The sequence below is a fragment of the Spea bombifrons genome, chromosome 9, assembly GCF_027358695.1.
Source record: "Spea bombifrons isolate aSpeBom1 chromosome 9, aSpeBom1.2.pri, whole genome shotgun sequence".
Taxonomy (NCBI): Eukaryota; Metazoa; Chordata; class Amphibia; order Anura; family Pelobatidae; genus Spea; species Spea bombifrons.
The window spans coordinates 42151859-42169584 of NC_071095.1; the positions used below are offsets into that span (position 1 = coordinate 42151859).

Below are 17726 nucleotides of genomic sequence, written 5' to 3' on the forward strand. Positions count from 1 at the left end.
GATTCTCTCCAAAATTCACCATGGTCACCATAACTGTCCAAAATCATGGACATGAAAGGCTGGCTTACCCCTGTAGGGGCCAGTCCTGGCTATTATAATTTTCACTTTTAGGGTTTATCCCATTTGGGGTGTTACATAGTTTTGAACTTTGCAAGTGACTCAAGTGCTCCAAAGACGAAAACAAATTTAAGGACGTTTAGCCACCTGCATGGAGCCGTCACTGTATATGAATTTATACACTCATACAGCTGTTAGAGCGCCATACAGGCGGTGCTGCTAAAGATCTAGGCAAGAATAATGCTTTCCACATTGACCCACAGAATGACCGGACTACTGTTTGTGCAACTTAGTTAGCAATTATTATTATTATTATGATTTTTCACTTCTGTCCTAACAAAAGTATTCATTAATATGCTGTGTGCATGGCCACTCAGTCAAGTATTTATAGAGGCTACATGCAATCTGGCCAATGTAATATTCTTTTGGCATATGATCTGTGTTGTGAGCCATTTACTGATATTCTATGGGCAATTGTTACAATTTTAAAGCTGAATGTTTTTTTTCTGTTGTAAATTCTGAATGTATTTTGCATTAATTTACAGCTCAAGTCATTACATCATATAAAGTAAATTTCCCCTTACCTGGCAGATTGAGACTGTGCGCTCATAGGAGGAAATTCTTCCAGGTTGTTCACGTTGAGTTCAGAAGGATGGGTTGGTGAACTGATGATGTTCATGCAACCATTCTTCCCTCCTATGTCCTGTCTCTGAAATTCCTCACCATTAGTTCTTCTACCTTGGTCTTTGAATCCCTGGCGACCAGTGCTATTTTTTTTCCGGCCCCGTCTGGGTGTCTGTATTTCCGGTGTCAATATCAAAAAGTTTCCCAGACTCGGTTTGTGTGTTGAGCGCTTATTGTAATGGGTTGTTGGGCTGGAGTTAAAATTCGGACTGGTCTGAGTAATACTTCTGCAAGACCAATTAGTCATGTTTGATTTGGACAAATAGGACGAGTCACTGGAGTTAGCAGATGGGAAGCAGGTATCGGAAGCATATGAGCTATTGGGTGTTTGAGCAAATAGTTGTACCCTACTCCCACGATGACCACTTCCATCGGCAGAGCTCCTCTCTGAGACTGGCTTTTGGGTGCCATCACTACTGGATTTTGACACAGCTTTGGAATTTGGAGTCTTTGACGGAGTAGAAGCTGCGTTACTCAAAATTTCACGTGTCTGCTCACGTAGAAAGTTAAGCAAGAATGGAACAAAGTCCTTCCGAAGTAAAGAGAGGGAGGACAAGCTGGAATTAACAGGGTGATCCTGCAATTTTAGAAAAATAAAAACAAGTTAGAGGGGGGACAAAGTAAAACGGTATCTGTTCTCTGAACACATAACCTAATGCAATTCTATAACTTCAGGCAGAGCCATTAATCATTTCTGGATTGCTTTATAACGTTTTATATGCTCCTTAAAATGGAAAACATTCATATAACATGGACAAATTCTGTTAACTAACAGGGTTTAGTTAAGTGTTAGAGGGTAGTGTTCCAGGATGTTGAACACGTCTAGACAATTTATTTTGCGAATGTCATCAGCCATTGTTAGGACTAGGGCTGAAACAACTAATCGATAAAATCGATAATCGATAATGAAAATCGTTGTCAGCGAATTTCATCATCGATTAATCGGATCGATTTTTATCGATTATAAAAAGAGGTTTTTTTCAGAGCAAATGCTCTGAAAAACTCCTCTCTTTATATAATCCGACCTCAAACAGAGATCGGATTATAACACCGGAATCCAGATCCCCCGCAACGCTGCAGGGGACCTGGATTCCCCTCACTGTCGGCCGGTCTCTCACTTCCGTCTCTCTCCCCCTCCCATCTGCCTCCTTCCCCCTCCCATACATCACTCTGCCTCTCTACCCGGCACCGTTACTGACATGCACTTTCCCTGCAGCTTCATAGAAGCCTCAGTGTAAGTGAAGGTGAGTAACGGAGTCTGTCTGTGCGATGCAGACCCCCACCGGCTGACAGAGAATCATCCTCTCTGATAGCCGGTGAGGGTCTGCATCGCACAGACAGCCTCCGTTACTGCCCTTCACTTACACCGTGGCTTCTATGAAGCTGCAGTGAAAGTGCCTTCAGTAACGGAGCCGGGTAGAGAGGCAGAGCGGTGAGCGATGGGAGGGGGGAGGAGTTAGGGGGGTGTATGGGAGCCACCCTCCAATACACCACTCTGGCTCTCTCCCCGGCTCCCTGGTGTCTTGTCAGAAACGGAGGTACACAGGAGGCAGAGTGGAGTATGGGAGGGGGGAGGAGGCAAAGTGATGTATGGGAGGGGGAGGAGCCAACGTGATGTATGGGAGGAGGCAGAGTGGAGTATGGGAGGAGGCAGAGTGGAGTATGGGAGGGGGAGGAGCCAGAGTGGTGTATGGGAGGAGGCAGAGTGGAGTATGGGAGGGGGAGGAGCCAAAGTGATGTATGGGAGGGGAGGAGGCAGAGTGGTATATGGGAGGGGGAGGAGGCAAAGTGATGTATGGGAGGGGAGGAGCCAAAGTGATGTATGGGCGGGGGAGGAGGCAGAGTGGTGTATGGGAGGGGGGAGGAGCCAAAGTGGTGTTTGGGAGGGGGAGGAGCCAGAGTGGTGTATGGGAGGGGAGGGGCCAGAGTGGTGTATGGGAGGGGGAGGAGCCAGAGTGGTGTATGGGTGAGTTATAGTGGTGTATGGGGGGTATTATGAATTTTTAGGGCATATAGGGGGTATAAGGCATATGGATATTAGGCATATCAGGGGGCATAAAACAAATCTGGGGGTAAAAGGTATATCAGGGGGCTCAGTTGCATATCACTGGCATATAAGGAGTATAAGGCATATCAGGGGCACAGTGGCATATCAGGGGGCACAGTGGAATCTGGCATATAAGAGGTATAAGGCATATATGGGGGCAGAGTGGCAAGCTGGGGGTCAGATGTGCATAACTGGGGTCAGTTTGGTAAATAAAAAATTTAAACAAGGCTTTTTTCTCAGTTTTTATTAAATATGAAAAATAGTTAACATATGAATTAATATTTAATAATAACTTTGTATTAAAACCTAGTTTGAGAAGCACTGTGTTTGGGTTCTTGTAGCTTTTATTATTATGTCAGTAAAATAAGAAGTGAATAGAGAGAGGCCATTGCAATAAAGAGATGAAAGTGTAAATTGTACGTTTTTTATTGCAATTTTTCTTCAATTTAAAATAATGTATTTTTTTATCCGATTAATCGATTAATCGACAAAATAATCGGCCAACTAATCGATTATTAAAATAATCGTTAGTTGCAGCCCTAGTTAGGACATCTTGGACAGATAATGCAGCGTCACAATATGACACCGTTGTGATTTCATTATTTACCTGTGGCGAGGTATTGTCACCATATGCACATAAGATCTAGTTTAGACGGGTAAATCGTTTCATCCTCTAGAAAAGGTGTCCTGTCTGCTTTCTTAGGAGCAGATATTCTTAGCATTGCATAGATGATCTACTATGTGGATGAGCTGGCAGCCAGTAAAACAGTTCTGGGCGAACAAGATGCCCAAGTACTCATGGATAGGAATTGTGTTCTATGGCAATTGTAAAATTATGTGGGGCTCTGCCTAGGCCTGAATTACAGTCTCTTTTCCTTGTATTCCAATACAAAGCATTGTGCGCAGTCTTATCCCTGCGCTCAGATAAGGAGGAAGCGTGAGATGGGGAAGAGATACTACAGAGGCTGTGCGGATATGGCTGGGACGTTCCCCCAACCAGCCCATTGAGCAATGTCACACCGAGCGCACGGACTTCATGGCCTCTAGGGATAAATTGAAGCAATGATTATCATGGCTGATTGGTCTCTTCTGTTTAGCCAATCAGTGACATTTGTCACTTATCTGTATTGCCTTAGTTATCTTATCAAGTCTCTGTGATTCTGCATACGTTTCCAGCTAGTTATTTGTGTTTTGACCACAATCTCCTCCACCGTGTTTGAGCCTGGCTTGTCCACAGCAATTTTCTCTAATGCTAGAGGTTACAGTTTTGAGAATTCCTTGGCAACCCTCCTCACCGAACGCGCTCGTCCCAAAAAGCCCTTGAAACCTAAATCAGTTATGCTACATACCAGCGCAGGGGTTTCCAATAGTTAAGCCTCACATGGACTAGACTCCTCTATAGCGCCCAGTGGTGCTGCCAAATACATTATCGCCACCTAAATCCAATAATTCACCCACGGGTGCACATGGGTGACACAATGTGACCTCATGCCCCAGCAGGCCAGCAGTGTTGCCGGAGAGGATTGCAAACATAATGTTTTAAACGAGCGCTGTCCTTTCCGAGGTACCAGCTAAGTCACCATAGTGAGATTAAAAGACACCTCTCGTATTCAGCACAGAGGTCTATCCCAGAAAATGAGCGTGATGGTCACAGCGCAAGAGAAGGACCATTCACTCTGTAACGTTACCCACGTCCCAGAAACAACGACACTTATAAACACATAAATCCACGGTTCATTTTATTGTTTTGTTTTTTTTTTAGCTGAAACAGCAAGACTGGTGATTATTACATAAGTCTCAAATGTAGCCTAAAACCGGACAACTTGGTTAATCTTGGAGACATGGGCCAAGCCTGCGCCAAAAACAGCACGAGTACCTAATTTTCCCAATGGGTAGAAAGACCTCAGTGAGACCACCGTGTGCAGTTATGGGTTTTGCACCACGTCGCCTCCAATCCAGCACTGCAAAGGTCTCTGGCGCTTTGCTTCATCCGGCTACACATTACCCGCAGATAATGTATAAAGAGTGATGATGGCTTGGTGACTGGCGAGTTACAGTAAATTACGGGGGCTGCACTGCACCCACATTCCAACGCACCAGGGGCAATCGCTAATACATGGAGGATTTTGAGAATAGGAGGAAGGTGGTATGGATGAGCACCACCGCCATAAAAATAGCAGCATGCACCATTAACATACTCTACACGCAATGTTCCATCTAATTTTTCTTAGTTGGCGTGCGCAGAAAATTTCTCTTGTGCAAAAACTTTGTGCGCACAATATCCGCGCCACATAGTTTCCAAAAATGTTGTATTTTTTTATTTTTTTGGGAAAAACTGTTGTGCGCACAATTTTTGGACGTGTGCGCTCTCTAAAAAAGCTATGTGCGCGCGGACAAGCGCACAGCTTAGAGGGAACACTGTCTACACGTCACTTTACCATTTTGTGACATGTCCTAATTCCAGGTGACAAAGGTGTGCAGTGTGTGTGTGTTACAAGTAATATGAGTGGCCAGAGTCCCTTGACAGTAGTGCAAAAACATATGTTAAACCTCCAATGTCAGCAGGGCGCACAATATAATTCATAAATATTTATCTGGCACTCAAGAGGTTACAGGCCATTAAGTCAATAGACCAAACAGGAGGGCAAGCAAGGCGGCAAAAACCAAAATGGTAAACATACCCCAGGTGAGGATATGCCCCTAGCATTTAGGATTATTAGCGCCATACTGCAAAGAATGACTTAACGTCTTTACACAGAAAGACTGCATTAAACCGCAGTACCTGCGTTCTGTTGGTCAGCCAGAGAAACACTTCGGCCACCGTCACCTCCTCCTGGAGCATGAGCTCCAACACCGCCGCCATTCTGCGCCCTGCCCCCTCACTAAGCGCGCCAACCACTGGAACCACTGGCGTCACCAAAATGGGCGTGGTGTGAAGAATGGAGGCGGGGTTTTACACACGTGTCACTGGAAACGGAGGGGAGGTGATTGGAATAATTGGGCGTGACCTCTCCTCCCTGGAAGGCGTACGTCGGTGCGAGTGGTTACGTTGCACGTGCTTTCAAGTTTCTGCGCGTTTTGTTTTTACGGTGTCAGAATGTAAATGCGGCACGGGACGTGCACCCGGACTACTAGATCTAGACATATGTAAAGATAGATAGATATTTATATGGAGAGATATAGGTCACATTGCTGGGTGACAGCACGGCATTTATAATAAATAACAGAAATATAATATCACAAATCACACTTTCAAACCAGGTTTCTCTGAAAATCTCGAGCGGCGTCGCCGATTGGTATGGACAGGTCACCCTACCGCTGATGGTTATTACCAGATTCCCTATCATGCCCTGGTGATGGATCGGCTGTAAATATTGCGCCCCCCCCCCCGGAGGCAGCTTATCTCTAGAAAGAAGTTTCCAGTAACAGTCACCTGTTACGGACCAGACTGCTTTTTTTTGTACCCTTTGTGACCAAGGCTGTTTTAACATTTCTTCGGTGCTCATGTTTAGATGTAATTTTCTCCTTTCCCATTTAGTGAACCCACGCAAGTTATGTATTTTTTTTGCAGGACAAGAAGGGCTATTTTTTATTGTGTCATCTAATTTCCTATAAAAAAAATATATATATATGAAAAATTGAAAAAAAAAAACACTTTCTCACAAAATATTTTACTAAACTAATGAAAACACCTGGTAAATAGGTTCTACTACTTGTCCTGAGTTTAGGAATATCCAATATTTTTATGTTTTTTTGCTTTTTACTGCAAGTTAGTAGGCAATCAGCACAAGTAGCGTTTTTCTGGGTTTTTCCAAATCTGCTCATTCTGCCCCATGCGATATTTCAGGTATCTTTCAAGCCTGCCAATGCAATTTACCCCATCAAACCATATATTTTTGAAAACTGAACACTCCAAGTTATTTCAAATGCTGGTATTTTAACTCTTTCCATGTGCTAATTCTACTTCCACCCCTTGTCAAACATTGTGGTAATTTATTTATTTTTCACACAAATTGTACTTTCGGTATCGATGTACAGCTCCTGGTATTTGTCACTGTTAAAGAAGACCCCAATATGTGTTCAGCGACATCTCCCGAGTACAGTGATACCCCCCATGCATTGGTTTGTTGGGGGGTTTGGGAGATAATATGCCTACATTTGGGAAGTGTACATTTTTTAACTTGGAACATCTGTTTTTTCTGCCCTATGTCCTAATTGAGCCATCTTTGAAGGCGGCTAATTCAATTTACCCAATTAGACATCCCAATTTAATTCAAATGCTGGTTTTTTAACCTAACTTTTATACCACCTAACACTAATTTTACCACCAGCCTTTGTCACAATTTGTATTTCGCTGTGTGTTTTTTTCACATACGTACTTCAGGTATGAATTTATCACTCCAGGTATATGTCACTGTCAAACAACACCCTACGTGTTCAGCAACATCTATTGAGTACAGTGATACCACCCATGCACGGATCTACCACGCAGGAGGCGGTATTCACAATCCTATTTTGAGGATCTAACCTGATCTAACGAATATCTACCAAGATCCATTAAAAAAAAAAACAAATTTCAGTTGAGGGGGGGCCAGCCCCTATGTACACCCATTACCCGCACACAAAATAGGATTGTGAATACCGCCTCCTGCGTGGTAGATCTAACGAAAAAAACTGTTGATCTAACCTGATCTAACGAATATCTACCAAGATCCATTAAAAAAAATCCAAATTTCAGTTGAGGGGGGGCCAGACCGTATGTATACCCATCCCCCGCACACAAAATAGGTTTGTGAATACTGCCTCCTGCGTGGTAGATCTAACGAAAAAAACTGTTGATCTAACCTGATCTAACGAATATCTACCAAGATCCATTAAAAAAAATCAAAAATTTCAGTTGAGGGGGGGCCAGACCGTATGTATACCCATCCCCCGCACACAAAATAGGATTGTGAATACCGCCTCCTGCGTGGTAGATCTAACGAAAAAAGCAGTTGATCTAACCGGATCTAACGAATATCTACCAAGATCCATTAAAAAAAATCCAAATTTCAGTTGAGGGGGGCCAGCCCCCCTCATTAAATATGCAATATCTCAGTAATTAGACTAGATCTAACAAAAATTTTGTCTGATCAAACCTGATCTAACGTAGAGCTATCATAATCAGTAACATTTTGTTGAAATTTTTGTTGAGGGGGGGCTGGCTACGGGTTAGCCCCCCTGAAAAAGATTGTTAATATTGCCTATTTTAGAGTAGATCTAACAAAAAAAACAGTTGATCAAACCTGATCTAACAAAGATCTAACAAATGCCATGATCTTTTGTAAAAAAATTTTATATGGGGGGGCTAACCCGGGGGAGGTGGTATTTATCTGTTTTTGCAGTGCTCATGTTTATCTGTAATTTTCTCTCATTTACTTACCCTCACAAGAGATGTATATATACTTTTTCCCCCCACTTTAAGTCTTTAAAGTGGGAGTGCGGCCTATATTCGGGGTTTAGTGAAGGAATGTGCAATTCGTACCACACGAAGCCTGGGACATGCAGTTCCGGGCGCCGGGCAGGGTTAGGATACAGATCCCCCGCAGCGCTGCAGGGGACCTGCATACTACCCCCTATACGCTGAGACAGCCTCCCCTGCGATATTGTCCAAATGGGAAAAAAAAATCAACATACATTTATAACCACTCAAACTGTGAGCACATATCTCTGGATACTTCTGATGCTTCAGAGTGGGGAGAAGGTCTGGCAGTTTTGTGACCAATATTCCTCCCATACAGATGTGCACATCTACAGTGTATAGTTATAGCATTTAATTGACACCTTGTAATAGTTGTCTTTGCCACACTTTTTGGGTATAATAGGCTGTGCGTTATCCAGAAACATAAGGCTGTTAACCTAGACAGGGTCACCACTCGTAGCAGGTGGCGTCATTCATGATGTAGCAGGCATATAGAATGCATAATTTGCCAGAAAACCCAATATGCAATATTTTCTATGTTTAATCATGTTGTTTTAACTAAAACATGATCCTTCTTAGGATGGCTTAATACATAGAGAGGTTCTAGAATGTGGAATGTCATTATTATTAGTTGCGCAGTATTGAATGTGGAGCAATCACCATATAGACCAATTGAATGTAGGGCTGAAACAACTAATCGATAAAATCGATAATAATCGATTATGAAAATCGTTGGCAACGAATTTCATCATCGATTAATCGGATCGATTTTTATCGATTATAAAAAGTTTTTTTTCAGAGCAAATGCTCTGAAAAACTCCTCTCTTTATATAATCCGACCTCAAACAGAGATCGGATTATAACACCGGAATCCAGATCCCCCGCTACGCTGCAGGGGACCTGGATTCCCCTCACTGTCGGCCGGTCTCTCACTTCCGTCTCTCTCCCCCTCCCATCTGCCTCCTCCCCCCTCCCATACATACTCTGCCTCTCTACCCGGCACCGTTACTGAAGGCACTTTCCCTGCAGCTTCATAGAAGCCTCAGTGTAAGTGAAGGTGAGTAACGGAGTCTGTCTGTGCGATGCAGACACTCACAGGCTGACAGAGAATCATCCTCTCTGATAGCCGGTGGGGGTCTGCATCGCACAGACAGACTCCGTTACTGCCCTTCACTTACACTGTGGCTTCTATGAAGCTGCAATGAAAGTGCCTTCAGTAACGGAGCCGGGTAGAGAGGCAGAGCGGTGTATGGGAGGGGGGAGGAGTCAGAGGGGTGTATGGGAGCCACCCTCCAATACACCACTCTGGCTCCTCCCCCTCTCATACGCCACTCTGCCTCTCTACCCGGCTCCCTGGTGTCTTGTCAGAAACGGAGGTTCACAGGAGGCAGAGTGGAGTATGGGAGGGGGGAGGAGGCAAAGTGATGTATGGGAGGGGGGAGGAGGCAAAGTCATGTATGGGAGGGGGAGGAGCCAAAGTGATGTATGGGAGGGGGAGGAGGCAGAGTGGTGTATGGGAGGAGGCAGAGTGGAGTATGGGAGGGGGAGGAGCCAAAGTGATGTATGGGAGGGGAGGAGGCAAAGTGATGTATGGGAGGGGAGGAGCCAAAGTGATGTATGGGCAGGGGAGGAGCCAGAGTGGTGTATGGGAGGGGGAGGAGCCAGAGTGGTGTATGGGAGGGGGAGGAGCCAGAGTGGTGTATGGGTGAGTTATAGTGGTGTATGGGGGGTATTATGAATTTTTAGGGCATATAGGGGGTATAAGGCATATGGATATTAGGCATATCAGGGAGGCATAAACATATCTGGGGGTAAAAGGTATATCAGGGGGCTCAGTTGCATATCACTGGCATATAAGGAGTATAAGGCATATCAGGGGGCACAGTGGCATATCAGGGGGGACAGTGGAATCTGGCATATAAGAGGTATAAGGCATATATGGGGGCAGAGTGGCAAGCTGGGGGTCAGATGTGCATAACTGGGGGCAGTTTGGTAAATAAAAAAATTTAAACAAGGCTTTTTTCTCAGTTTTTATTAAATATGAAAAATAGTTAACATGAATTAATATTTACTAATAACTTTGTATTAAAACCTAGTTTGAGAAGCACTGTGTTTGGGTTCTTGTAGCTTTTATTATTATGTCAGTAAAATAAGAAGTGAATAGAGAGAGGCCATTGCAATAAAGAGATGAAAGTGTAAATTGTACGTTTTTTATTGCAATTTTTCTTCAATTTAAAATAATGTATTTTTTTTATCCGATTAATCGATTAATCGAAAAAATAATCGGCCAACTAATCGATTATTAAAATAATCGTTAGTTGCAGCCCTAATTGAATGTTTCAGTACATTACCCCAGAATCTCTTTAAATAAGTCATTTTTAAACATTAAACAAGATTAACATTTTGGTTGTTTTGGGCACTCATTTAATGTAAATGTTTAAATGTTTTCCAAAAACTGCTGGAAATAACATTAACGCAAGTTACAGATGGTTTCTATGATGTATTAAGTGCATAGATTACATATGTTACCCTTGACTGTTTCATTATTAGTTTGAAAAAGAAACCTCAAAAACAAGTCACTGAAGGCATTAATTAAAACACACAATTTTTTTTTTTTATTTTATTTATATTTTTACATGATCTCAAAAACAAAGCATGTACCTGAATTCATGGCACTGTTCCTTCAAAGGAGGACAGGCGTGATGTAATTTAATACACAAATCGGATGTACGATTTGGAATACATTTGTAAATTCTCTCTCACCTCGAAAGGTGCTTGTAACGCGCTGCAAATTAATATCTGGACTAAATACAGAATGATACATTAGTGTCAGATGGCCAAACAGCGACAAATTACAGATTCAACAAAATAAGTACAATACAGCAGCAGTTAAAAAAATCCATGTCTTCTATGACAGTTTGCATTAAATAAAAATTATATATACATATATATATATACATAGGAAAAAGAAATAATAAAAAGAAAAGTGCATCTTAATGTTAGGGATCAAACAAGACACTTCTGTGAAATGTATACTGGTCCCTTGTAATTATATATAAGCAAACGGAATACCGAATTACTTATGGGCAGGTATATAGATAAACATATCTGGAAATTGATTTACGCTGATGGAAGTGGGGCTCACTGCTTGCCTCTAACAGTTTGGCCTAGGTTTGTGTCACAAGCACCCCTAGGCACAAATCCATGGTATGTTGGATGTACACAAAATGGCCACACAGAGCACAGGCAAAAACATTATGGATGCCTCTTGAAGAACAAGTACAAGTCTTGTTTGTCCTGTTAGAAATCCAGCTCCAGAAATTAACCATTGGGTAATTCTTTTGATGGTCTTCAACCTAAATGGTTTAACAATCAAATAAGCTATTTTGGAAAAACATGTTTTTACTGTGAATGAATTCCATTAAACATGTTTAGAAATATCAGCATTCTTTCTTCATCGGGTCCTCATGTGTTGAGGATGTTGTTCTGTTTTATCATGCAATGGGAAACACTATTGCTACAGAAGTATGGAATATGAAGTATGGAGTAAAATGAATCTGCCTTTAATCCAAAACTTTAAAACAGGGCTTGACAAATTTGTTGTGAATCTAGGCGCCAGATAAAAAAGCCAGGATTTTTTTAAAAAACTAACAGTTGGTCAGGAGTGATCTGATCATCATCAGCCCACTTACTAAACTTGCAGCGTTTGACCTGGAAGCACCCTGGACTTTTTTTTTTTTTTAACTCTTTCAATGCTGATGTTCCATTGGAGCACAGAATTGACTAATATTTAGTCCCCACAAGCTTGTGGGGACAAATGTTAACCCCTGCAATGCCACGAATGTGTCATACACAATTGTGGCATTGAAGGGGTTAATGCTGCACTGTCGCTCTCATGGAGCGATCAGGCAGCAGGGGGGTGTTGGGGCTGGTCTCCACACTCATGTGGAGACCGAAGAACCCTCTCCCCCTGTCCCTGAAGCTGCCTCTGGCAGCTGGGACGCAATTGCTGGTCTATAGACCAGCCATTGCAGGGGGGAGTCTCTGATGACTGCTGTAGGCTTCAATGCCTACAGGAATCCTCAAAGGGCTTGTGGGGGCTCGTTTTTGCTGTTGCTGGTCTGCCTGGAAGACCACCAGCAGCAGAGCCCCTTACAAAATGGGAATTAACCCCTAAATGCTGCAATCGCGGCATTGAAGGGGTTAACGCTGCACTGTCACTCTCATGGAGGGATCAGGCAGCAGGGGGGTGTTGTGTCAGGTACCCACATTTGTGTGGGGACCCAAGCAACACTCAGCCCCCTTCCCTGAAGCTGCCTGTGGCAGCTGGGATGAAATTGCTGGTCTATAGACCAGCCATTGCAGGGAGGAGTCTCTCTGACGACTGCTGTAGGCTTCCATGCCTACAGAAGTCAAAGGGCTTGTGGGGGCTCATTTTTGCTGTTGCTGGTCTGCCTGGAAGCCCAGGCAGACCACCAGCAGCAGAGCCCCGTACAAAACGGAAATTAACCCCTAAAACGGATATTTTAAAATAGATAAAATGGATAAGTATGACTCCATACTTCATATTCCATACTTCTGTAGCAATAGTGTTTCCCATTGCATGATAAAACAGAACATCCTCAACACATGAGGACCCGATGAAGAAAGAATGCTGATATTTCTAAATATGTTGAAGGGGTTAATGCTGCACTGTCGCTCTCATGGAGCGATCAGGCAGCTGGGGGGTGTTGGGTCAGGTACCCACACTTGTGTGGGGACCCAATCAACACTCAACCCCCTTTCCTGAAGCTGCCTGTGGCAGCTGAAAACACGATTGCTGGTTTTCCTGCAACCGCGTTTTCAGCCTACAGGTGGGAGTGATCACAGGCTTGGGGGCAGGCTTGGAGTGGCTGTGCTGTCTGTACAGACTCCTGGGCAGACAGCAGCAGCACAATTGTTTGTGAATTTAAGCGGCTGACAAACACCTAGGCGCCAGGACAAAATTCTCTGTCGCCATGGCGCCTGGGATTTGTCGAGCCCTGCTTTAAAACAAAGCTTTTGTAATACAGCAGCCCTACATAATGAATGGCCATTTAATATAGTAAGGTATGCACCAGGTGTTTATATTTGAATTGGTGTATGCAATATGGAAATCCATGTACATAGGTTAAGTTATTTGGGCCTTTGACCTAGAACATTGAGGGCCATATATTTCTGGAAAGCCTACTCTTTTTCCACCTATACCTGCCATGCTTGGCCAAGTTTAGTAAAACCTAAAGACTTTGCATTTGTGATATAAATCCAGTCCTGAGAAAAGCATAGTTTTTAAACATCTAGGACCGCTACATGTAATGATAGATAACTGAATAACAAGTTTGATTACATTCAAGAATTGTTATATTATATTGAGTTAGTATTGTCGTTATCAACAATTGGAGAAGCCATATAAATTATCAGAGCTATAAGCAATGCCTAGATGAACTAAAGATGTGCAAGTTAAGTTTGAGAGCATTAGCGTATTTAACATTCAATTAAGCAGTTCCACAAAGCCACAAGGCACTGAAATGATGACATCAAAGGAATAGAGAACAGACATCAGTTAATGCCCTCTCAGATGCCTCGAAGAAGATAGGCTAAATGTATGAACACTTTGTATCTTTCAAGAAGGGAAAACACTATGTTGGCCAGATAGGTAGATTGGGATTGTTAATGTTGCATATCGTATCTCCCAACATTTCAATGGCCAAAAGGGACTCTTGTTTTAGGGAGTTTGGTTAGAGGAAATTCCTGTGAGTTTGGGACCTATTGCTAGCTCTAATTGGGAGACTTAAAGGAAGAATAACAAAATGTCAAGGCGAGATCAACATCTACCCGAATCTTATAGTATATTTATGTTCTGCCACACATAGCTGTCCTTGAGACTCACCCTAAAAGGCCAATTACTATGCAAGCAGAAGGAGAAAAGACTCCCCTTCCAAACAACCCCGTTAGGGGTTTCACCACCGACTAGATTGTAAGCTTCCAAGAGCAGGCCACTCTTCTCGTTTTGTGCCAGTTTGTTATTGTGTGTAATTTTAAATTATTTTACTGACTTTACTGTTGTAACAGCGCTAGAGAATATGCTTGCGGTATATAAATCAATGTAATGTAATGGGTCACAATTCTTGTGTGCAGTAGTGTATAGTAGTAGTAGTGTGTAAAGAGGCTGTTCATGCTGGTTGCTCCACTTTTAACATTTTGTATCATAACTGCCCTTTACACTCGAAACCTGTAATTTCATAGTACAAATATTCTTTCTCAAACAACACAAAACTGGAAAAGGTTGTCTATAAGTTAATGAATAAATTATGTATATAAAATATGTATGAATCTGTAATTCACAACCAGAGTACCAAAAACACATGAAAATTAACCAAAAGATACAATTAAATAGAAAATTATAAACATACATATTTAGTTATATAAAAAGAAAAATATAAACAATATGAATATAATTGATCATAAGATAAAATAAACTTTAGTAACCTCCATGTATGCAATACAGTCGATTAAATGGTACTAGAGAAAGTACAGGATATAAAGCTTGCCATGCTGAGAATGTATTCTTACATTAATGGAGTATAAGGCCAGAAAGTTTTCAGGCACACAAAATCAAAAGCAAGCTTTATTGTACACAAATCTACAAATGCAAAATGAGGCAATTTCTTTATATATATTTATATATACTTTATATATATATATATATATTTATAAATATTTATACAACACATAATTTACTAATATGACATGCAGTATTGTGAGACAGACCTACTGTACAATATTATACAAAGAAGCAGGATGAGGGCTTGGACTGCAGTTCGTTCAGGTATAGGAGAACTATAAAACCTCACGTACTTAAAGTCCTGTGATGTTGATGCACCATTCCCCCAGCCGAGACAAATGCAATGCTCCTCCAGCACAGCAGAGGATAACAGCTTAGGGGTGCAATATAGTAACTGAAACAAGGACTAGGACTTGTGCAAAAATTAAAATAAAATGGGGGGAAAAAAATCATTTCTATATATTTCCGCACTGCGATTTTGGTAACAAAAGTTTATATATCATTAAAAAAGGCATTCTGCAATGCACAAAGCAGACAACTGGTCGTACAAGCCTACAATGTTAGCGCATCATGCAATTCACTGCATACCAATATATACAAACACAAATGTATATACACAAAACACCTATGTTGCTGGCTCTTTTAGGACTTACAAGATACACAAAAGAAATGTACATTCAAAGCATCTGTCCTTTGCAACTTATTACTGAATGGTCCATGACCTTTCTTTGGGAACCTATGGATATAACGTCCACGCATAGTGTGATCTGGTTATAGTCTATATCCAGTGCGGTTGGTAGGTTCCTATGGGAAGGTATGGGACTCATCGATTAATTAAATGGCTAATACTTCCGCTGCAAAAAAAATTGGAAGTGTTTTTTCTTAGCTTCCCTGAGGCACAGCAACCTTTATGTGATGCTTCACTTTAGGATCAAGGGGGTTAGGCAAAAAAAAGCAGATCTTGTTCAAATTACCAAATAATCCAACAAAAAGGCCCATTCCCTGTTTACAGTGATACAACCACCTTTGAAAGCCTGACGAGAATCACAGATAAAACCTAACCATCCAGTAGTGACACACAAATGGATTCATAGATGATGGATTCATGGAGGGTTGTTTTTGCAGAGCATTATTAAATACTGACAACGTTATCTTATCAATTACAAATAATAATTAATAATAAACCTGTTGAACTGAATATTCAAAATTCAATATTTGTCAAAAGTTAATACCACATAGCTGCATAGGTTCCAGAAAATGTGTAACACCTTAAGCTTGGTTTCCAGTGACATCCTACCGAGCTTCTGAACAAAAATGTGTATATAACTCCACAGCATGAAAATGGAGATCCAGAGCTTAAAATGAGATGTTTACTACTCTCTGATTAGAAAACTCTACACCTGAACACTTTGTAAAACTCATCCTTGTTAAGGGAAACAGTAATCAAAACCACTGGGGGCAAGTTTTTTTTTACAAAAAGTCCTCTCTATTGCAAAAAGTCTTCTACCCTTGACCTTTGATTTTGTATGATTAAATTTTTTAATGGTTTCACTATGGAATTTTAGTTTTATATATGTTTCAAGTAATATCAACTGAGAAACCAGGCCCATTCATCCTTGCATCCAAGATCAATTACAGTTATTAACATCTAGCGCTGTGGGTTAAAGATGCCAAACTTGCTTCTTATGGACCCAAATGGTCTAACTGCTCTCCACTTGGGGGCCACTTGGTGGATATAAGCTGAACATACACATCTAAAGATCCTTTCTTATAAGGCTCTCCCAATAGAATGGTTCCTGTGTGTAAGCATGCAAGCTTCTAGCAAGCCATGATACGAGATAAAACCATGAGAATAAATAGTTCAGCTGCCTTTTTCAGAAATAAAGGCTTTTGCTATTTTCAGCTTGCATTTTAAATATTCGATTTCACTTAAAGAAAGATTAAGGCCACCTTGTTTCTCAAGCAGACCTTAGAAAACATCAGGACAATAAAACAGGTATGTTAAGCACCCATATTAGACATGAAATGTAATTATTTTTATGTCTCTAGCTATTAAATATTAAAAGGGGGAACAATGATCAATGGTCTTGCTTTTTAAACGCAAAGACAAGTGTCCTTGTGTCCCCGTTTCTCTTTCTTACACCACGAAGAGCTGGATTTGTTTTGCCCCTTGCTATGCCTAATAGAAAATGCAAAGAAGTACAAAGATACACTGGCAGCTTAAAGAAGATATAATTCATCATTCATACTTTAACTCTAGGACAAGGTTTGTTCCTGGCAGGAATAACCACCGTCTACTAGAGCCAGAGAGCCCTCCACCTCCTCATGGTGCAATACAAGCACTTGAGGTGCACCTGCTAACCTACAGCAGCATAAAATACACAAAACAACACACATTTTTTTTAGGCCACTGACACACGTTTGCCAGCAAGGTAGTGACCGCAAATAAGGTGTAAAAAGAAAGTACTATAATAAGCTCTCTGGTATACCACATACACCAGTGAAACTGCTTTTAGTCGGCTTCCCAAGAAGACACCTATGCAACATAAGTGGTTATAATTGGCACCAAGTGCTAATCTATAAATACCTAGTCTGCCCATAGTAATTAATCCACAATTAACAACCCACATAAGCCCCTCATGGCTGCATTGCACACGCCGTGCCTCTCTAGCCACATGTGCCAGGTGCTTTGCAGAGCACTGCCAACCAAATGATATCCAAAGGGCTAGGTCTGAATTCAGGTTCAGCCATCGTGTGGATTGAGTCAGTGCAGGACTTTATGATTTATATCAGGTCCATGGAAATCTCCCAACTAAAATGTAAGCTCAGCTGTGTTGGTTACAACCATGTATTTCAACTGGCAGCTGGGTCTTGCCCTTTAGTGATAATATTGC

General features: G+C 41.7%; 1 protein-coding gene and 1 long non-coding RNA gene across 2 annotated transcripts in view; both read right to left on the reverse strand.

Annotated features, from left to right (window-relative positions):
• Window positions 1-5663, reverse strand: part of CDAN1 (codanin 1) — a 35019-nt gene extending 29356 nt beyond the window's left edge. Inside the window, exons 1-2 of the mRNA XM_053475274.1 lie at window positions 5571-5663; window positions 642-1318 (exon numbers count right to left, since the gene is read on the reverse strand). Coding sequence (XP_053331249.1) covers window positions 642-1318; window positions 5571-5651 — 758 coding nt within the window. The 5' untranslated portion in view covers window positions 5652-5663. The remainder of the gene's footprint in view (window positions 1-641; window positions 1319-5570) is intronic.
• A 10056-nt stretch (window positions 5664-15719) lies between these two features.
• On the reverse strand, window positions 15720-16012 carry LOC128505002 (uncharacterized). The gene is made up of 2 exons (XR_008355520.1): window positions 15909-16012; window positions 15720-15866 (listed from the first exon to the last, which is right to left on the reverse strand). It is a non-coding gene; the product is annotated as an uncharacterized LOC128505002 (long non-coding RNA).
• Window positions 16013-17726: the final 1714 nt, after the last annotated feature.